Genomic DNA, 22,602 nt, shown 5'->3' with positions numbered 1-22,602 from the left:
GCTCTATGGGCAGACGTGTAGCGTTCCCTTTTTAAAAGTAAAAGGCAGACAATTATCTGCCTTATGTTTTTGATGCGGTGTTTTTGCGAATTGTAAAGTGATGTTTTTTTCTTTTTTGCGTTCCACTCGTATATGTAGCAACACAACACATGTCCCAGCCGCATAGACGCGCTGCATTGCGTCAGCCGTCAGCAGCGGGGCGGCATATCTTCTCCTTTGGCCGGACGCAACGCCCGCTTTGTGGCCGCCACGGCTGGTGCTTTCGGCCACGGAGCCGCCGGCTCTCCCCCTCCCCTCTACCCTCCCTTCCCCAGTTGAGGTAACAAGCATGTACCCCACCCCACCGTGCCCAGACTTTACGGTCGAACGACGAACGACGAACGACGAACGACGAATCACCGCTCTCGCTTTTCCCTGCCACTTTCCCCCCTGCGTGCTTTCGTTCATTTTCTGATTAATTTTATTTCCGTCCCAGGCAAGTAGCGGTGCGGCGCACGAGAAAAAACATGTCGCTAGAGACTGCAAAACAGATACCTTGTAAACGGCTCACCCTCGAGGCTGCCACGCGGGCCCGAAAAAGTCAGCCCACCTGTCATACCCCATAACAGCCATGACGGCGTCGCGGCAGCATGACACGCAGCCCGAGACGTGGTAACTCCATCCGGTTCCCGAAACACGCGGCCCCATGCTTCGCGACCGCGAGGCTAAACCCCCGAAACCCCGCCGTCCGATCAAAATCCGACGCCCCAGCGTCGCCTTGCCCCTCCGCCTTAAACCACACCAGGCCCCTTCGTCCTCGCCAGTCGCCCCCATCCCTCTCAGACCAAACGAACGAAACAGGCGGAGCGCAACGCCTCCTTCGCTAAATACGACTCACGAGTCTTCCACAGTCCCCAGCTCTCCTCAACTGCTTCGCTTCTAATCGCTCGCTCCCTCGCTCGCCATGCTCTCTGCGGCCGCGGCCGCCCCGAAACCCTAGGCCGAGCACCGATGGGCTCCCTCGACAGCGCCGCCGGGTCGGGGAGCTACAAGCGCGCGGCGGCGCCGGCCCCGGTGCCGCGCACCCCGGCGGGCGGCGGGGGCGCGGCGCGGAGGCCGGGCGTGAGATCCAGGCTCGCGCGGTTCGTGCTCGTCGACAAGGTGGACTTCCTTCAGTGGATCGGCACCGGCGCCGCCTTCTTCTTCGTCACCATTCTCGTGTACACCTTCCTCCCCGGATCGCTCGTCGTCGAGAACCCGACGATGCTGCTCCCTTCGCGACGCGCCAGCGGGGGACGGGGGCGGGGCGGGACCGAAGCCGTGCTGCCTCGCGGCCTCGGCGGGCTGGAGACCGGCGAGGGCCTCACGTTCGAGCCCACGAGGCTGCGGGACAAGTGGGCGAGGGAGCGGAGTCAGGATGCTCAGAGCTTGGCGGAGCTCGGGAGACCCGTCAAGAGGGTCGGGGCCCGGAAGCCGCGCCTCGCCTTGGTGAGTTGTTGAGCTGGGCTGGGCGGTGTTTGAGTTCTGTTTTCTCGCGATTCTGGCTCTGATTTTTTTTCATTGCACTTCGTTTAGGTGTTTGGGGATCTCTCTCCCGACGCAATCCAGCTTCAGATGATCAGCGTCGCCTCGGTGCTGGAGGCGATGGGCTACGAAATGAAGGTGCGTGGCTCAACTGCTTTCTTCTGAATACCGGAACGCGTCTTGCCGTGTCTTTATTGTTTCCTTCATTAGTTGGTTTGCTTCCACAAGTGATATTCCTTGATGGTATACACAGCAAGTTCAGATTCCGTATCTGATGTACTATTCGTAATGCAACTAATCTCTTAGTTCTGATTTCGACGTTCACACTTCCTAGTATAGCAGTTCCACGAGAGGTAGCATGAGGTATCACTGTCAGTACCTCCTACTTTCGGAGGTGGCAACAATCAAATCTGATTTATGCAGTGCAAGTCTTAGTGATATTTTGTTAGACTAATGGAGTATATAACGCGTATATGTATCCTAATTATCCCTATGTGCGTTATGGTATGCTTGAACGATGGTTGGTGTTCCCCCCTGAACCCTCCTTCTACCTTTGCGCTCTTTCAGCAAGTTTGATATTTTGATCACTGCTAGTTCATGAGCACTTAGGGATGAAATAGGATCTTTGTTGAAATAAAATCTGTACTATATGCACGGATTATTCATTTCTATTGTTTTGTCTTCTTTGTATGGTTCATGATCATAATGTTGCAGAAACTTTTGCATGTGCATAGGTTCTAAAGTGCTGTGTTAAGTTTATGGGCCGAAGAGTCGAGTCTTTTCGCCGGGGTGCGATGCATAGACTAGTGGACCATGCTTGCTACAAATACCACATTAGACCCTGCTTGGAATCGGTGTAAGCTTATAGACCCGGATTTAATTTACAGGTGTATATTACCGGTTGCAGCGTGATTTCCGCCTGGAATAAACACGATGGCTGGAGGTCTGTATCGGTTACGGGGGTATTTAGGAGCCAATCAACAATCCAAGTGGGGCCTTACTAGTTGACTACACTGCAAAATTTGGAGTGGGAGCCAGAAATACATGGCCACTTTCTGAATCAGCACAACATCTTGCTATCAGTATTAGGTTATCAGAGGCAGGGAGCTAGGTTGATACTTTGAGCTTACTAGGAAGTACATCTCTTTTGGAGTGGTCTCGGTCTAACATGAGCTCAGTCTTATAGCGGGTTGCACAATTAGTCGAGCCACTAGTTGTCCTTGACGAGTCACGTCTAGTCAACAAGTTGGTTGTCTAGTCCAACTATTCAAGTTGAGATGTCTAGCCAAAACCCAAGTACCGAGGCATAGATTACTTGAATCACTCTTATCATCGTGTGTATCTATGGTCTTCTGCACAAAACTTGAACTGCACAAGTACCCAAACCAAAATGGATGCACATGATTGAAATGTCATAAACTCCCTGTCTGTATGTTGCTATTAATCCGCTCTGCAAATTTTCAATGCAGGTTTTCTCATTTGAGGATGGCCCATGTAGTAGTATTTGGAGTACTATTGGCATACCAGTTGAGATCTTACCTGTGGACACAAAGTTACTCACTTCTATAGATTGGCTAGAGTAAGTTTTAAAGTATATCTTGCCAGTTCTTTGCTTATATTACTTACTGCATATTGTCTCATAATGTAGCATTTTTAACTTGAAAATAGTATGTAGCCTCAGCCTCACATCCTAATCATTTCCTCACCAGGTTTATTTGTATTTCTGCAGCTATGATGGCATGCTTGTAAACTCAATTGAAGCAAGGCCAGTATTTTCAAGGTAGTTATGAAACAAGGACTGTGACTACATATTTCAGATTATTCTAAGGTGTTTGCACAAAGTCAGGTGTTTAATTTTGACCACTTCCAAATGTTTACTCAAAGTTAATGTGTCTTGCTGCAGTCTTTTGCAGGAGCCTTTCAAATCCGTACCTGTCATTTGGACTGTGCAAGAGACTTCCCTCGCTCATTGTATTAGGGAATATAAGTCTAGTGGAATGACTCAAATCCTAGGTGGTTGGCAAGAAGTCTTTAGCAGGGCAAATGTTATAGTTTTTCCCAACTACATATTGCCGGTATTTAAGCTATTCTCATACTACTAAATTTGACGAATTAATAATGTTTGCATTTTTATGTAGATCCCCCAGCCTGACATAAGATTATTTTATTATATTCATTTCCTGCAGGTGATGTATGCTGCATTTGATTCTGGTAACTATTTCGTGATTCCAGGTTCTCCTGCACCAGCATTTCAAGCTGATAGATTCATTGCGAAAAATTATGACAAAGATGTGAGAATCAGCCTGAGTTTAGGTCCAAGAGATTTTGTAATTGCTATGGTTGGTAGTCAGTTTTCATATGATGGGCTTTTGATGGAAGAGGCACTTGTCTTGCAAGCAGTAGGACCTCTTTTACAGCAGTATCCTTCTGAGAATAGCACACAGACTGAACTGAAAGTGAGAATCTTGACAGGAAACCAAACTGATAAGCATAGGATAGCTCTTGAGGTTAGGATGTACAACCATGCTGTCTTTCATCGTTTGAATTCACTATTTAGAGGCCATAAACCTTTAAATTGCATCTAACTGCTTGGTATTGCTCTAATAATCATAGGCCATTGCTTTAAATGTTGGCTTCTCAAGAGGTGCAGTGGAGCATGTTGCTGTTGAAGATACTGACAATCTCCTTGCTATAGCTAACCTTGTCATATACTGTTCTTGCCTTGATGAGCAATCCTTCCCCGGTGTGCTAGTTGAAGCTATGATTCTTGAGAAGCTGGTTATAGCTCCGGACCTTGGAATGATCACAAAATATGTATGCTCATGATGTCTCAAATTTTATTGGCATTGCATTTATCAACACAATACCTTACCATTGCACATCTTATCATAAGCTAACACTGTTTTCTTGATGGCTTAGATTGATGATGGGATAAATGGACTCCTTTTTCCAAGAAAGAATATCGCCATGTTAAGCCAAGTCCTACTGCAAGTGGTATCAAATGGGGAACTATCCGATCTAGGGAAAAATATTGCATCAGTTGGTAAAGCCCGTGCGAAGGATCTGATGGCTTCTGAAACCATTGAAGGCTATGCTGTACTATTGGAAAATGTTATCAAGTTTCCTTCCGAAACACTGACCCCGTTAAGTGCTGGGGAGATACCTTTGCCTTTGAAACAAGAGTGGAAATGGCATCTATTTGAGGATGTGAAGAACTTATACAATGTGAATGAAAGTTTGGCTGACTGCAAGATGCTCCAGAAAATGGATTGGCACAGGAACAGAAAGGATGACCCTCACAGTATTACACCAAAGATTGATGAAACGTTCTCTGCTATTGCATGGAAGGAAGAAAGAGCAAATGGTATTATGAGCGCCAAAATGAAATTGGAAGAAGAGTATGTAAGTATTGACGTAAATTTGATATTTAACAGATCACTTTTCATCGTTTTAACAATGCATGCTAAGTAATTTGATTGGATTGTTATGCAGTTGAAGGAGAGGAGTGACCAACCTCATGGAACATGGGAGGAAGTGTATAGAAATGTCAAAAGGGTGGATAGGATGAAAAATGAATTGCATGAAAGAGATGAAAAGGAGCTTGAACGGACAGGTCAGCCACTCTGTATATACGAACCCTTCTATGGGGAGGGAACTTGGCCCTTTCTGCATCAAAGCTCTCTGTATCGTGGAATTGGCCTGGTAAGCTGTTTTCACCTCTTAGCAGTAACCAAGTTATTCAGAATGTTAAATGGTCAGCCTGAATGCTCCAAATGTACACATTTAAAAACCATCTCTGATGTTATAAACCATGAGATCTAAAATCTGTAGCTGACCTTCTATAAATGTCATATTCCTTGTACCATGGCTGGTTGTACATGTTAAATGGGGAGTGTGACAGTGTGAACACAACTTTTGATGGAACTAAGATTTGCATTGCTTCCTGCATACAACTAATGCAAACTCATCTAGGTGTTAACATATATAACTGCCATGTATACCATTGAGTCAGATTTGGATTGCTAAGATTTAGTCACTTGAGGAGATATCTGATCGAACTAAACTTAATCCAACAACCCATGTGGTGACTGGTGACTTTACATATAGATGCAAATATGTGTATATTATTTATTTCTTCTTCCACTAAAATAAATAAATACGTATTTCTTCTTTGTTTTAAATTATTTTTTATCACTGAATTAATACTAATGGAACGGATGTTGGTATGTGGCTAGCCAGAATATATTTGGCTACTCTTAAGAAATATTTCAATGGCTTAAATTGATCACATGAAGTTTGTTTTCCATTAGTCTTCAAAAGGTCGAAGATTCGGAGCAGATGACATTGATGCTTCTTCTCGTCTCCCGCTGCTCAACAGTGGGTACTACAGAGATATCCTTGGCGAATTTGGAGCTTTCTTTGCTCTGGCTAACAGAATTGACCGGATACACAAGAATTCTTGGATAGGATTTCAATCCTGGAGGGTGACTGCAAGAAAGGTAAAATGATTTTTGTTTTGATATCAAAGAGGTCTTTGTATTTTGGTTATTTTTATTTTGGGGTACCACTGATTCTCAATGAATATGATAGATATAAGAATGATTTGGGCATTATTCTTTGTACAGAACCTGTGCATTGGATGTCACTGCCTAATATGTTGTCAAGCTGTAGATATGAATTTTCCTTTTGATGATGCAATGTAGATTAGTTATCCAGGTCATGCATAATTGTTAGCATCCTATTTATATTTACCATCCCATTTCCTAAGCAGGCGAACTTGTCAAAAAATGCTGAATCTGCAATGTTGGAAGCTATTCAAACTCAAAAGCATGGAGATGCCTTCTACTTTTGGGTTCGTATGGACCAAGATCCAAGAAATCATGCTAATCAAGATTTCTGGTCCCTCTGTGATGCGATTAATGCTGGGAACTGCAGGTCATCTATTTAACCATGTTTCATAGGTTGCACTGTTGCATGTTGTTTTGCAAATGTTCTAGTTTTAACAGATATTGTATTGGATTGGGCAATAAGTTGTTCTAAAAACATGTTACCAACCATCATTTCTTACAGAGTACTCCCTCCGTAAAGAAACATAAGAGTGCTTAGATCATTGAAGTAGTGATCTAAATGCTCTTATATTTCTTTACAGAGGAAGTAACATTTTAGAGAATCTTACTGCCCTTTCTGGCCTACCATGTTTACAGAACTAAAGTTGCTATTTCACGAACTGTTTAAAGTAGAATTTTTGGCTGTGGTGCCAAACTGAACTGCTTTGTTTTACAACAAACTAATTTTCTTCATAGTTCTGTCCTGAAGGTTAGCTGTTTTGGAGGCTTTTCAAAGGATGTATGGCTTGCAGCTTGATGGAGATTTGAATTCTCTGCCACGTATGCCTAATGATGGAGACACGTGGTCTGTGATGCAAAGTTGGGTTATGCCTACGAGATCATTCCTGGAATTTGTAATGTTCTCAAGGTAACATTTTTTTTGAAGTATTATTATAGCCAAACCATACAGCTAGTACTTTTTTTAACTGTAGATATGGAAATCCTGGTGCACTGGCTAGTTGGTCGTTGCCTTGTATATGCATTTCAAGTGATCTACTACCGTGAGCATAAAAAAGTACTCCTGCATATACACAGGCTGTAAAAAAGTGATCTACTACTGTTAAGAATTTCATAGCCTGTGTATATACTGTCTCCAATAACGCCCAGCGATGGTTAAAGTAGTATGTGTGTATTTCTTACTGTTTAAGTATATAGCCTTGTTGTTGCATGTACTGACATTGGGCTAAGGTCCAAAGAGGACTTGGTTTGTTTTAAGTCCTGCGTTATATGGTTCAAATTCTTTTATATATATACTCGGTTGGTGTTTTACAGAGATGCTGTTTTATAGGATGTTTGTAGATGCGCTGGATGCACAGATGTACGACAAGCATCATCAAACTGGGCATTGCATCTTGAGTCTCCACAGGGTGAGCGCCTCTATCACCTAGTATTAGACAATATAGTTAATACCCTTCCTAGTCCTGTCACAGTGATATACTGATATAGAACATTCGAACACTTCTGGCTGGAACAAAAGAACAGCTGATCACTTTTACAGGAAATGAAATCTGACCTATATGTTTGTGATATATGATAGTTATGCTATTTCCACCTCGAAAACCTGTGACCGTTGCTCTCTTGTTGATATGTACATGCACAGGACAAGCACTGCTACTCTGGTGTTCTCGAGTTGATTGTAAACGTTTGGGCGTTCCACAGTGCACGGCGGATGGTGTATGTAAACCCAGAGACTGGTGCAATGCAGGAGCAGCATCCGCTGGAGGGCAGGAGAGGTCAGATGTCAATCCAGTGGCTCTCCTACGCTACTCTGAAGAGCATGGACGAAGACTTGGCAGAAGAGGCTGATGCGGACCACCCCGACAGAAGGTGGCTCTGGCCACAAACTGGCGAAGTTGTGTGGCAAGGTCTGTACGAGCGGGAGAGGACCATGCGGCAGCAGGAGAAGGAGCGAAGGAAGCAACAGACCAAAGACAAGATCCAGAGAATGAAGAAGAGGGCTCGGCAAAAAACCATAGGGAGGTATATAAAGCCACCGTCAGATGATGCCGGTCGCTTAAACGACACAAGGACGGACATTTGATTGAGTAGCGCTTAACCACATACTTAGGGCAGTTATTCATTCTTCAGGAAATTTTGTTCATTCTTTGTTTTCTGCTAATTTCCTAACTGGTTGCTCCCAAGTGGGTGTGATTATTTTTGTCCAGTTTTGCCCTGTAACATAACTAGGCCATCGAGTTGCGATCGTAGGTGTAAATTTGGCTTTGCGATGGAGCTTCTGTTGACCCCGTTCACGTTCTCCTTCGTAGCCACGGTAACTGATTCTCTTGGAACATTGTACTGAGCGTCTTCCTATGCTGACCGTACTGTGCATTGCCTTTACTCTTGAGTTAACTGCATATCATCTCCTTTTCCTTGTCGGGGATCATTCATGTTGCGTGTTGGTTCAGGAAGAACCAGTGCACTAGAGGTTTCGTTTGACACTGGTGCAGGACGCCTATATGGAATTTCTGGAGGAAACCACCACCTGGAAGTCAGATTCCCAGGGTCGTTGGTGTTAGGCTCAAACATCTAACCCTTTGCATACTCCAAGTCTAACTCTAGCCCAATAATTCGACACAATTGTAACATTTGGTACCCTGGCTATCTTGTGCCTGGCCACAAGCTTCCCTGGAACCTGCCTCACATCTCTTCTTTTTTAGCGAAACTCCCGAGCTTTATTGATCAATGATAACATATTTTACATAGCCCGGGCCTCCAAAAGCCATACATGGCGGTCTGGTACTAAATCTAGAGAGTTTCTAGCATTTGATATATGGGCATCAACATTCATCTCTTGACGTTCATGGTACTAAATCTAGAGTTTCATTCTTATTCTACTACTCTGAACAAGTGTTTTCATTTAGCTCAAAGTATGTCCTTTTCCTCTCACTTAGGGGAACAAGGTGGCACACAAGTTTGCTAGGAATTCCTATGATTCTACTCCCTCTGTTTCGAATTACTTGTCGCATGTATGGATGTTTCGAATTACTTGACGCATGTATGGATGTATCTAGATGTATTTTAGTTCTAGATACATCCATTTCTATGACGAGTAATTCGGAATGGAGGAAGTAATGCTGTAGTTTCTTGGGAGGCTGATCCTTCGTAGATTATCCTAGTTGAACTTGTTAGTGATGTAACAAGTATTTGATTTGAATAGTGTGCCACAGGTTCCAGAAAAAAATCTAGAGAGATTCTAGCAATGATATGTGCATCAACATTCATCTCTTGACGTTCATGGTACTAAATCTAGAGAGTTTCTAGCAATGATATGTGCATCAACATTCATCTCTTGACGTTCATGGTACTAAATCTAGAGAGTTTCTAGCAATGATAATATGCATCAACATTCATCTCTTGACGCGACTGAGAATTATCTGATGGCTCACAAAAAAAAGAGAATTATCTGATGAATAATCGATAACCAAATAACCCTCATCCGACCAATATAGGACAGACTTCTACCCAGTACTAAATCTAGAGAGTTTCTAGCAATGATATGTGCATCAACATTCATCTCTTGACGTTCATGGTACTAAATCTAGAGAGTTTCTAGCAATGATAATATGCATCAACATTCATCTCTTGACGCGACTGAGAATTATCTGATGGCTCACAAAAAAAAGAGAATTATCTGATGAATAATCGATAACCAAATAACCCTCATCCGACCAATATAGGACAGACTTCTACCCAGTACTAAATCTAGAGAGTTTCTAGCAATGATATGTGCATCAACATTCATCTCTTGACGTTCATGGTACTAAATCTAGAGAGTTTCTAGCAATGATAATATGCATCAACATTCATCTCTTGACGCGACTGAGAATTATCTGATGGCTCACAAAAAAAAGAGAATTATCTGATGAATAATCGATAACCAAATAACCCTCATCCGACCAATATAGGACAGACTTCTACCCAGTACTAAATCTAGAGAGTTTCTAGCAATGATATGTGCATCAACATTCATCTCTTGACGTTCATGGTACTAAATCTAGAGAGTTTCTAGCAATGATAATATGCATCAACATTCATCTCTTGACGCGACTGAGAATTATCTGATGGCTCACAAAAAAAAGAGAATTATCTGATGAATAATCGATAACCAAATAACCCTCATCCGACCAATATAGGACAGACTTCTACCCAGTACCCACCAAAAAATATCGTACTACATGCTGCACTATTACCAGAAACACAAAGGAAAGCAAACAGCGAAGAGACGACATCCAAGTAGGAACTGTGAAATAGTATCAGATTACACAAATTGTAATAAACACAAAGCAAGGGCAGTTTGACGACATTAATTAATTAATTACAATAACAGAGAAGCCCACAACGCTCTCCCTTATTTATTCTACACGGAGGATATATGTCCTACCACTTCCAAACAACTAGGACAACAATTGGTGAAATGTTGAACTTCATCCCGCCACAGCATTAGCTCTGGAAACAGATCAAAACTTGAAGCAACCAATTCTTGATGAGAATGTCCGCCCACTCACATCCACGCCATCATGACAGAGGCCCCGTTCTCCGAGTTACCAACAGGGCCTGTGTGGTTTCCGCCGCGAGAAAGCAGCGCCAGCAGCCCGCCGCCATGCACCCTGCCCTCCGGCAATGGAGGCTCCGACTGCATCGAAACAGGATCAACCTTCACTGCCGCAGCAACTTCCATCTCGTCGGGTTTAACATCTGTGGCGAAGTGGTGGATCACAGGGCCTAATGTACCACCACCATGAACACAGTGGTCCTGGACTAGAGCGGTGTGAGCTGAACAGAGGCCAGTCTTGCTGCGAGCAAATTTATCACACTGCTCTGTGCCAATACCGAAGCTCGAGTCCGGCAGGCCCCATGAGCAGCGCTTGCCTCCCCCGTGCGCCTTGCAGAAATCAGTGCTCCCCTGCGCACTCTTCACACAGCCGTCGAACCTGCATCTCTTGCCACCACCATGGCGCACACAGTACTCCGTCCGCCCTCTAGCACTCTTAGTGCAATCGGAAATAGCGCACCTCTTCCCACCACCATGCGCAACACAGTACTGCGTCCCGCCATGCACACTCTTCGGGCACACTCCACCACCCTCAAATAAGCAGCGCTTGCCTCCTCCGTGGCCCTTGCAGTAAGGGGTGCTGCCTTCAGCTCCTTTGGTACAGCCCAAGAAAGTGCAGCGCTTGCCTCCACCATGCGCCTTGCAGAACTTTGTGCTTCCCTGTGCACCCTTTGCACATTCTGGAAACTGGCATCGCCTCCCACCCCCATGAGAGATGCAGAGGCCAGAATGACCTTCTGCGCTCTTGGTGCACTTCTCCTGCTGACACCTTTTTCCACCTCCATGCCTGATGCATAAGCCAGATCTTCCTCGGGCAGCACGGGAGCAGCCATCATTACTGCACCGGCGGCCACCGCCATGGGCAATGCAGTGGTCGGTGCGCCCTTCAGCGCTCTTTGTACATCCAAGAAACTCACATCTCCTCCCTCCACCATGGGCCTTGCAATATATGGTCCTTCCTTCAGCACCCTTCTGGCAACCAGGTTTCTGGCATCGCCTGCCACCACCATGGGCTATGCAATGCCCTGATGCACCTCTTGCCCCTTTCCCACATCCAGGGAACTGGCAGGTTTTAGTGTTAAGATTGCGCTGCTGAGGGTTAGTTACCACCGAAGTAGAGGCAACCGAGCTCTTCACACTTGCTGGCATAGTTGACGATATGACTGGCGAAGCTAAAGCACCATTCTCTTGTCTGGGTATCTTCGAAAATGGAAAGGCATATGTTGCTTCAGACGCATATGATGATGAAACCACAGAGTGCTCAAAACCCCAACTAGACGGTGCTGACCCATTCCCTATAATGGCTGGTAATGAATAGGTCACTGGTATGTCCAAGCCATCATGAATATTTGGTGACACCATATTTGTACAAGTGACAGCAGATTCAGGTGAGCCAGTGGATAAACTCAACTGAAGATCCAGTTTAGGAGATTTGGCCACCAAAGCAGCAGAGGATTTCCTTTGGAAGTGTGCAACATCATTGCCAAGGGAAAGCTCAAAATTCAAGCTAAGATCAACAGATGACTCCTCATCAGCCTCCTTTAGCGAGCATGGAGACATTGCACAAGCTGTGGCAGAGCTTACTTTGCTATTGTCAGATGAACTTGGTGAACGGCCTAAACCCAGAGTGAGTAATGCATCCCCAGTACCTTCTGCTCCCGCCATAGTACCCCACTTCCTTTTCAGGGCTTTTGTGTTAGTGAATGAAAAGCTGGAGTATGATGTGGAATCAAGTGTATCTCTATGCTGAGCAGTATGTTCAACTGAACTCTGGTAATGAGAAGTGTTCACCGAGTTGATTCTATCACCAAATCCAAGGCCATGAGAAGTTTTGTCCATTCCAATTCGGAAACATCAACCAATTAGTAAATGAAAAGAACCACCAGTTGACTGACTTCCTGGTATCATAACTTTATTTATGAACTTCTACTAGGTTAGAAAACTCAGAACAGCTTGCAACCCCCGCTAACAAAGCCAGATACATCATCACGATCCATTTCTCGCCAGTATGTATGGGGTGAGTGGGATGAAGTTTTGAACTGACCCTCAGTTTCTACTTAGAAACTTCCACAGTTCAGGCCAAACAGAAGGTGATGATCCTGCTGATTAGCAAAAAAATATGAGATGAGAATCTAGGAAGTCTCAACTACAAAGCTCATGCAGCAAAAGTAAAAAGAGATCCATAAAAGGCTACTTAACATTAAAGGGTCATAAAAATTGCATACAAAGGGAAAAGGAGACCACAACCAGGAGCAGCTATCTACTAAAAGGAGAGCACAGTCATGACATGTCCACTTCTGTCATGATCAACAGATCTTAGAATTGTCGGTGTCTTTATAATTCAAAACAAAATTATGTTGGTTTACCCTAATGCTAAATCTTTCAACCCGTAAATTTAACAGACTCTGTTTATAATTTTGTAGTGACTTCAATAGTTAGCTTTCATAATCATATTCTCCCAAGATATTAGTACCTCCGTCCCAAATTACCTCTCTTAGATTTGTCTAGATACGGATGTATCTAACACTAAAACGTGTCTAGATACATCTGTATCTAGACAAATGTAAGACAAGTAATTCAGGACAGAGGGAGTATAAGATTATAACATTGCATAACATTGTTTTGAGATGAGTCTATATCTATCGTTTTTATTTGTTGATCTGTAAGTGCCTACACAGATCAAAGATCAGAAAGATTGATTACACATGTACTATATCAGTTGAGGGGACAACAAATCTCAGACCCTATAGATGGCAGGTGTAATTCAATATCGCAGTTCCAACTGTGTTAAACATTTGTCATCTGTTGTTTATTTGAATACCAGCACTACATTATCTTATAACAAGTAATGAAGTTGAACAGCATGACGCCTTTTGCTCTGAACAGGAATACATGCTTCCTGTTAATTCTTTCATAAGAAACAGAACGTGCAGTTACATCTTTGATTTACATAAGATGACCAACAACAAGTACACTTCATAAGGTGCAGTAGCAAGAAAAATGTCGGTATGTAGGACCTTAAAATAAAGATATCAAAGATGATGAATTATACCCAGTATGGCAGCACTCTCGCGGAGCCCAAGTGAGTTGAAAACACAGGAGTGAAATCAGTGGTCCCTGCAAAAATAACGTAGTCTTGTTAAAATTTATGGTGGATAAGAGATTGTAGATCATGCTAAATACATGTTTCACTTATCTATTTTTAGTGCACATCAGAAGGAAAATGTTAAAGTTGCTGACACTGTAGCCCACATATTATAGCTAAATTATGCCATGTTCCTTTTGCAAAACACATTATAGGAAGTACCAACCACAGGGTTATCAGAATAACACCAACTTCATGGAGATCCTATTCACTTACTACTAGCTCATCCCTTCTACAGTATTTTTTAAGTCCAGTATGTATTACTTGCCAGGAGATGATTGTATGACCAGTTTCTCGAAAAGAAGGAAAAAGGTAGCCTTCACTCAGTCTCACAACTAAAAGAGTTATAGTAAGGTCTTCAATTCTTCATATGCTTAGCGCACACATCAGATTCTTGTGCATGCCCTTACAAGTTGGGACAACCTAAAACTAGACGCCGCCTCAATCATATTGCATAACCAAACTTTGCCACAAGTATGGCACTTCGTGTATGGCTCTTATTTGTCTCACTACCACAACTATGGGATGCTGCACTTCCTTAGCATCCTGCCAGGCTGATAAAACGACGCTTCTGCCAAACATTGCAAAAGGTATGGTGACCAATTTCTTTGCGACAAGCCAAACCACAGTTGTTGGCAGTCTGGCAGTAGTTAGCCTAGATTTAACATTGTTGCATTTTTTTCGTCATAGGATTAGTGCCAGTGCTTTTGGAGGAGCCTCCAATCAATAAATATGCGACGATCCCATCAGCTATGATTTGCTTTTCAGATCAAACATTGACATCAATAGGTAATTACTCGTGAGACAGCCAGCCTTGTTATCCATGGCAACTGGCCGAGTCTTAATTCCCAAAACCTCGACGCCAACCCAAACCGTGCAATTGGACAATATTATGACAGGTTTTCACTAAGTTCGTGAGGAAACGCCAGTGAGTGTCTACCTTTTTTTACTACGCTTGAGAAATGATTTTTTCCCCGAAAAGTTGAGAAATGGAAATGTATAATACCCCTGAAGGGAGAAAACAGAGCAATCGATCACTTTGCTAAGCGTAAGACATTCATTATTATAACTCTAATTCTGTAGTTTTCTTCCCCGCAAAAAAAAACTCTAATTCTGTAATTAGCATTCGCAAGAATCTAAAGTTCTGTACATCAACCCAGCCATAATTTAACGAAGCAGGAACAGTGACAGGTGATACAAAGATCCACTGAAATGATCTTCCGTGTCCGTCATCGAATTAACAAGGGCAACCGAAACAGAGAAGACAAATCTGAGGAATGGCCCACGAAAAACTAGAAATCGGGAGCCATAATCTGCAACGACCTGGTATGAGAAAAAGGAGTAAAGAAACAAATTCCGGCGGCGGCCGTTTGTATCACCAGATTGCTCACCCCGAACAGAAAGCACCAAAAAAGGGGGCGCAAAAGGCTGCATGCTAAAGGAAAGGAAAGGAAAGGAAAGCGCGCATAAATGAAAGCCGCCAAAGATTTCTCATCTCAGAGGAAAACCAACAAACAGGCCTGCCATGACTTTGTCTGCACATCACACAATCACAAGAACCATGAAAAGAAGAAACACGCACGCAGTCAGAGATGGAGATATCTAGAAGAAAAAAAACAGGTTTCAGAGAGCCGTGAATCTGGCACGAATCGGCGCAAAACCAAGGGCGGAAAGCGGGCAGGAAATCCCGGCGCGCATCGGCGACGATAACAGACGCGAGCACGGGCATCCCGGCAACGACGGTGAAGGCAAACGACATACATAGATATACATATGGAAGCAGGTAGGGAGGGCGAGGAGAATCCGGCAGCCGACGCACCTTGGGTGTGGGTGGAGGATGAGGAGGAAGCGGGCGATCCGATCGACTGGGTCGCGAGGGGTGGCTAGGGTTTTGAGTCAGTTGCGCGAGCGCGAGAGACCCGGCGGCCGCGGCGAACAGCGGCCAGCAGACCAGATTTGTAGGGAGGGAAGGAAGGAGGGGAGTTGAGCGGGGTTGAAGGAAATCTCAGCGGAGAAAAACCGAGGACGCAGGCGGGCAGGGGGTGCTATAAAACAGAGAAGGGAGTGGGGCGGGGCGCCACAGGTAAATCGCTGTGGCCACCCCGTGAGGTGAGGTGATGAGGGCGAGCGGAATTGGAAAGCGGGCAAAAGGCAATGCACTCGTGCCTCCCCCTTTCCACCTGGTTTGGCATCTTGTCCAGGTACGACCGCTTCTCTTCTTTTGCTTGCTTCTACTCCCACCGCTACCACTTTTTTACTACTAGTACAAACATTCATCTTAAATTGGCATCTACAAATACTCCTTCAGTCTCAAAATTCTTGTCTTAGATTCGTCTAGATACGGATATATCTAATACTAAAACGTGACTTGATATATTCGTATTTAGACAAATCTAACACAAAATTTTTAGGACGGAGGGACTACAACAGTAGTAGTATAAGATGTTTTATTTATCTTTAATCAAATTTAATCAAATGTATGTAGACACATTTTAGCGTGTTTGTTCATTCATTTTAGTCGTACTGGAGCGAACAAAACAGGCCGTGTCGACACAAGAGCATTTTCACTACTATGGAAAATGATGGAAAGCAAAATCCACAATCGATCGGTCCGCATGTAGTGTATATTAAAATATCCAAAACATCTTGCATTTACTAGTACTACTAGTAAAATTTCAGGACTCAAAAATGTTTTTTTAGTTGGCAAAGGGCATCATTAGGGATGCATTTTGCGGTGTGCTAAATGAATAGGATATAGTACTTGATATATTTGTTGTTTCCGATCATAGTACAATAATTCTAATATTTATATATTTTTCAAATTATTGGGCTGATTGATCACATGGTTGTACCAAACATATTAAAATGGAGGTGCACATTTCGAATGAGCTGGTTCCTTCATTATCTTTGGTTTGGAAAGGTTCAAGTGATGTTTATTTATAGGATTTAGCTACAAATCTGACGTCGGGTTTTTAAATATGGTAAATTTGACGCCCGAAATGACAAATTATGTTGTCGCGAGCATCACAATTTTTTTTAGCAAGCATGAAGAATCCTTGTCATGCTCTTTTCTTTTTGCTACGATGTTTAGCAAGGTTGTTGAAGAAAAATTGCCATGCTCGCAATAACGTAATTTGTCGTATCGAGCGTTAGATTTCACATGGTTAAAAATCTGACGTCGGGTTTTTAATCTTCTTGGATTATAAGCAATTTTAAGGTTTAGATGATGTCATAGATCGATCTTTAAATAAAATGATGAGAGAGGGAGAATGCCACATGGTTACAAAAATACTACTGTACGCGAATTTACGTACGGCTTGTCATTAATCGGGCTATTAACTGAACATATGCGTAATACTTCCTTCTTCCTTCTCTCACAAATACTATAACATGTTCTAACTTTTTTTTGAATCAAATGTATATAGACACGTTTTAGTGTGTTTGTTTATTCATTTGATCATTTCAATATGATCGTAGTCGGTATTAAAATATTTAAAGCATCCTATATTTGTGAATGGATGGAATAATAGAGGATTTAAAAGTCGGATTAGCATGTGGCATGCTCAAGTGGGGGGAGTAGGAGGATGTAGAGTGGCTCCAAACACACCGATGCCGTCTAATCCGCCGACGAGGCCACCAACAAAATGGAGGAGGTCGAGGAAAAGTCAGTGGTTCATTGCACCTGTACACGTTTCGTCCGTCCAACGACCAGACGAGCCATCCAGGTGCAGTCGGCCGGGTGCACGCAGCGCAGCGCACACGTAGAGGGGGCGGCAGAGGCAGAGCCTACTCGGCGGTGCGGCGCCGCTTGGGTCGCACGCCGGGGTGACGCTGCCCGTTTTATTTTTTTCCCGTTCCCCACGAACCAAAAGCCGTCGAGCAGCCGCGTGTGCCCGCACGTTACCCGCCGCCTTCCGCCTCTGGCGGCACGACACGTGTCCTCCGCGGCGCCAGGCCGGGGCGCGCGCGGCCTCGGGCCCGACGTCACGCGCGGCGTCAGGGCTCGGGTGGGGCCCCCGCGCGCGTGGGTGGGCGGCAGCGGCGCAGCGCAGCGCCTCGCCACCGTCCGTGGTGCGCCTCTCCCCCCGAGCGAGCGGCGGGCGCGGGGGCCCGCACTGGGCGAGCTCGTGGCCTCCTTGCGGCATTTTCCCTTCCTTCTTTTCTTTTTCTATTCTCGTTTGCCGTCGCCTCCGCGTTCTGCCTGCTCAAATTTATCCGCTGTTAATTTTCTCTTTGGGATTCCCGCAATATTTTCCTTTCTTTAGTGTGTGCGTCGTGCCTCTAAACTAAAACCTTTTTCTTTTCAAATAATTTGGATTGCTTACCACGTGTCCCATACGATCCTCTAAAATAAAACCAATAATGTTGAAAATCTGATGTCATATTTTAAAGCATGACAAACAGAACGTTGTATGACAATTTATGTTGTCGCGAGGATGACAATTTCCTTTAGAGAGCACGGGAAAATCCTAGCAAAAACTGAACATGACAATTATTTGGCATCCTCGAGAGAGCATAAATTGCCATAAAAAACATTCGATTTACCATGGTAAAACATCTGACATTCGATTTGTAGCGAAATTAGATAAAACATTATGTGCCTCGTGTCTGTTGATCCGTGGAACAATCTCGTGTGCTCTCTAGGGCCTGGATTCGTCCCCTCCTCCCTTCCTCTGCCAGCCGTTTTGGATGGTCGACAGTGAAAAGGAAAATCCCGATGCCTCGCCTCCGGCTAATAATTAGTTTAGGATTTGGTCCACGCAGGGATGGGGCTCGAACGGATGATAATCTTTCTTCTTGGACTCCCAGACTTCGACCTTCTTCAAAGCTTCGGCGTGGATTCTTGCCAGCTCCTCAGGGCTGCATGGTTAGGCTTTCTCATCGTGTGTACGTGACAACGAGATTTGATGACAGGTTCTTTAGATCAATTCAAGGGGTTCAACAGCAATGACTGCATGAAGACTTCTTAACTGTCATTGACAATGTCATGCAGGCTCTAATATGAAAATGGCGACAGCGGCGCATTGGCGACTCGTGGTGGCAATGGTCCTTCAGTAGTTCAAGGACCTTAATGTAAGTTTTATTATGTTTGAGCCGATTTATATTTCTGGTGAGCCTTTATAATAAATTTTCATTTTTGCAAAAAAGTTAGCCACAAAAGTTGTTTACTATTTGTTGAAAGACATGCTTATTTGCATTTTGGACTACCTAGAAACGTGATTTAGTGATACTAAAATTGTCTAGGATAGCTGTGTAGGTGGTTGACTCTTGAGCGCGAAAGGTCGTGTGATGGGTTTGATGAGCCGGAAATTCGCAGGGCACAGTGGTATGGGCACATATCTCATCACCCCTTCGTTCGCGTCGTGATTCGTGCACTTGTTTACACATGAAAATGCCTAAAAATCACATGTAAACTCTCTACACTATGAATACATTACAATATACACATCAATCTTGTACAAATACTTAGTACATAACGTCATATTTCCTCCTATACGAATATGTGATGGACCTTACATGTTTAGGTCTTGCTTCATGTTCATCTTCTTCGTCTGGTTTCTTCATTCTTAGTGTGGGACGAACTCTTCTTCCTTCTGTCCCTGCACATCCTTGTATGTTCTCTGATTCACCCTTTCTATTCGCTTGCCATTCTCATAATTTTGTTTCTTCGCTACATAACCCTCTCTGCTTATTATGTGTCGTAGGCATATGGGATCTTTCCGAGTAGGGTTTGATGAATTAAAATTACAATTCGATAGGTAATTTGGTTTCACTTCTTTTGTTCTATTATTTTTTTCTGCTTGTTCACCATAGACTCGGATCTTTGTACCTAGAATTTTTATCTTACAGATTTGTGGAGTTCATACCATCTGATTTACAAACTTATGGCATGCATTCCTCGCCTCCACCGCCAACTGAGGAACATCCTTTTGTTTTTGAATGAACTTCGTTGCCAGATCCACATGTTCAGATTTATCAATATAATTCTTCAGACGATTCAATGAAGATGCTATTACCAAAATTGTTGGGATACACTAATTATTATCCTAGGTAATTATCAATTCTCTTTTTTCTACAATTTTGTATTCCTTTATCATCAAGTTACCTTCCACAAAACTTGCTTTTACATAAGTTTCGTCTCTTTGTTCCTAACATGATTCTATAATGTAGCTCAAAGAACATTATGCACACTAGTTCTAGTAACGATCTATTGACTCGTGTTCATCATACGGATCATGTGACATGCTAACCTCCTGCATTCTCTTCTTTCAGTCCTACCGTTGTTGCACCTTCTACCGATATAACTCTGTCGGTTATTGATGAGTACAATAGATTGTCTAAACCTTTTACTCCATATTCATTTTTGTAGAAGTGGACTCTATATAATATCAAAGAGTCCCTGAGAATATTTGGAGAATTATACGAGCAAAGAAAATGAACGTTGTTTTGTAATGGCAAGTGAAGTAATTAGGGTTTCTAATAATGAGGTTTAGGGTTTAAAGATACACCATAGGAAATGACTTGAGTGTGACTAGTGTGTTTCAGGAATGATTATGGTTTGATGCAACAGAGATTACCAATTTACCAACAACATTCACCATAGATCCATGAAAAAGCAATGAACTCAAAAAGAAAAATACATGAGGTAGAATCACGTGACAAACATCATCAAGTGATGTTCTGTTTGTGGCATGCTTAGACTCTCTCATGCTCAGAGAACAAACCCAAATTTTTGACAGGTTAAAACCGTTGTTTCTTCTGTTCCCGTACTGTCAAACCCATCCACCTTGATCCTTCTCCTTAGCTTCAGACACTTCCAAATGTAACATTTTTCATCGGCACATATGAGCCTTCTCAGTTTTCCTCTTTCCGAGTCACGGTATACATCTGGAACTGCCATATTTTTTCTTTGAAACCTCCATGTTGTGACTCTGTCTTTTTCTTCACCTTCTCATTTTGACTCTATCCACAACGTACTACCAAGCAACTGGCTTTACATGATACTTCCGATTTGTTCTACCCTCATTAGAAAAGAGCCTCCATTGTTATAATTTTAGTAGTCAGCCCACGAAATACCGTGGAGGAAATATATGAAAAAAAATTTAAGTCATTTTCGCTACTACGCAATATTTTTGTGTGCCAGCAGCGAAGTCAGCATTAAAATTGAAAGTGCAACTAATCCCCATGTGGTTTTGGTAATTCATAACAACATATAGCTCATTGAACCAATATCCATTCAAGATAAATATTTTAGGATGTCCAATGATTGGCATGGCATGGACTAGAGATGTGGACCCCTCAAAATGATAAGGACAAATTTTGGCAAAAGATCAAGACTCTTCATTTCTATTTAAGTGATCCAAGATCACATTGAGTCCATAGGAAAGCCAATACTATTAAAAGGGGATGAGGTGTTGCTTAATGGTCTACTTGCTCAAGTGCTTAGTGATATTGCTCCAAAACCTTCAGCCACTTTCTCCATCCAATTATGTCAAAACCCTCAACCACTTGCTCAAGTACTCTACTTCTTGATCCAGCAAACAAGGGAGAGGAGGTAGACGAGATCTGAACCAACATGACAGTGTGGTGGTGGTGGGAGCAGCGGAACTACAGCAAGGCTTCGCCAAGCATCTGCATGAGGTGGAGGAGGTGTAATGGGAGGGAGACGAGCAAGAGTGCAAATGATTTCCCCCCAATGCCTCTCAACCTTTATATAGGCATGGAGGGGGGCTGGTGGCTTGCCCTATAAGCCCGTAGGGTCGTTGGCCAAGCGGGAGGAAGGAAATCCCTCCTTCCTTCCCCACCGATCGCTATCCCCCTTTTTAGGGATCTTGATCTCACCCCTTCGGGATATGATCATATTCCTTCCAGGGGAGGATATTGGTGCACCTAGACCAGGGGTGTGGGGCCTTGCCCCACAACCCACGTCCATCTGGGTCCCCCATGCAGGTGGGTGATACGTCTCCAATGTATCTATAATTTATGAAGTATTCATGTCATGTTTACAACAATTTTAAATGGTTTTGGTATGATTTGAATGGAACTACCAAGGACTGACGCTGTTTCCAGTAGAACTACCGTGGTGTTGTTTTTTGTGAAAAAATAAAAGTTCTCGGAATTGGACGAAACTTTTTGACAACTTTTTTTGAAGAAAAGAAAAATACTGGAGCAAAGAACCACCGGAGGGGGCCCCTGTTGGGGAACATAGTAATTCAAAAAATTCCTACGATCACGCAAGATCTAACTAGGAGATGCATAGCAACGAGAGGGGAGAGTGTGTCCACGTACCCTCGTTGACCGAAAGCGGAAGCGTTTAGTAACGCGGTTGATGTAGTCGAACGTCTTCACGATCCAACCGATCCTAGCATCGAACGTATGGCACCTCCATGTTCAGCACACGTTCAACACGATGACGTCCCTCGTGCTCTTGATCCAGTTGAGGACGAGGGAGATTTCCATCAGAACGACGGTGTGGCGATGGTGATGATGAAGTTACCGGTGCAGGGCTTCGCCTAAGCACTACGACGATATGAACGAGGTGGTAAACTGTGGAGGGGGGCACCGCACACGGCTAAGAGATGTCTGTTGTGCCTTTGGGGTGCCTCCCCGCCTCCGTATATAAAGGGGGGAGGAGGAGGCCGGCCCCTAGGGGCGCGCCAAGTGTGGGGAGTCCTACTAGGACTCCCTAGTCCTAGTAGGATTCCCCTCTCCTTTTTTCCTTTTCCAGAGTAGCAAAAGGGGGGAAAGAGAGAAGGAGTAGGAGAGGGAAAGGGGGGCGCCGCCGCCACCCC

At 43.8% G+C, this 22,602-nt stretch overlaps 2 protein-coding genes across 3 annotated transcripts; one reads left to right on the top strand and one right to left on the bottom strand.

Moving 5' to 3' along the window:
- The first annotated feature begins 786 nt into the window (after nt 1-786).
- On the top strand, nt 787-8,457 carry LOC125544153. The gene is made up of 14 exons (XM_048707738.1): nt 787-1,467; nt 1,555-1,641; nt 2,973-3,082; nt 3,233-3,283; nt 3,407-3,578; nt 3,690-4,010; nt 4,117-4,317; nt 4,423-4,905; nt 4,996-5,205; nt 5,814-6,002; nt 6,275-6,438; nt 6,820-6,978; nt 7,399-7,477; nt 7,711-8,457. Exons 1-14 carry the CDS (start codon nt 991-993, stop codon nt 8,149-8,151), a joined length of 3,144 nt encoding a protein of 1,047 aa, XP_048563695.1. The 5' UTR covers nt 787-990; the 3' UTR covers nt 8,152-8,457.
- Nucleotides 8,458-10,329: 1,872 nt separating this feature from the next.
- On the bottom strand, nt 10,330-15,892 carry LOC125544154. 2 transcript variants are annotated; one of them, XM_048707739.1, is made up of 3 exons: nt 15,630-15,892; nt 13,718-13,782; nt 10,330-12,767 (listed from the first exon to the last, which is right to left on the bottom strand). In XM_048707739.1, the coding sequence occupies exon 3, from the start codon at nt 12,502-12,504 to the stop codon at nt 10,615-10,617; it is 1,890 nt and encodes a 629-aa protein (XP_048563696.1). In that variant the 5' UTR covers nt 12,505-12,767; nt 13,718-13,782; nt 15,630-15,892; the 3' UTR covers nt 10,330-10,614. The 2 variants fall into 2 exon arrangements, with proteins under 2 accessions (XP_048563696.1, XP_048563697.1); XM_048707740.1 differs by having other exon boundaries at nt 10,330-12,764.
- Between the last annotated feature and the right edge of the window lie 6,710 nt (nt 15,893-22,602).

This window comes from Triticum urartu, chromosome 3 (genome assembly GCF_003073215.2).
Source record: "Triticum urartu cultivar G1812 chromosome 3, Tu2.1, whole genome shotgun sequence".
Lineage (NCBI taxonomy): Eukaryota > Viridiplantae > Streptophyta > Magnoliopsida > Poales > Poaceae > Triticum > Triticum urartu.
Note: the sequence above shows the minus strand (reverse complement) of the source record. Positions and strands in the feature narration are given on the sequence as shown.

What these genes read in the sequence shown, in the direction of transcription:
- LOC125544153 (XM_048707738.1), top strand. Translation starts at nt 991, where the DNA reads ATGGGCTCCCTCGACAGCGCCGCCGGGTCGGGGAGCTACAAGCGCGCG. An exon ending in GCAAGGCCAGTATTTTCAAG is followed by an intron (nt 3,284 to 3,406) that starts GTAGTTATGAAA and finishes GTCTTGCTGCAG; the next exon opens with TCTTTTGCAGGAGCCTTTCA. An exon ending in GCATCTTGAGTCTCCACAGG is followed by an intron (nt 7,478 to 7,710) that starts GTGAGCGCCTCT and finishes GTACATGCACAG; the next exon opens with GACAAGCACTGCTACTCTGG.
- LOC125544154 (XM_048707739.1), bottom strand. Translation starts at nt 12,504, where the DNA reads ATGGACAAAACTTCTCATGGCCTTGGATTTGGTGATAGAATCAACTCG.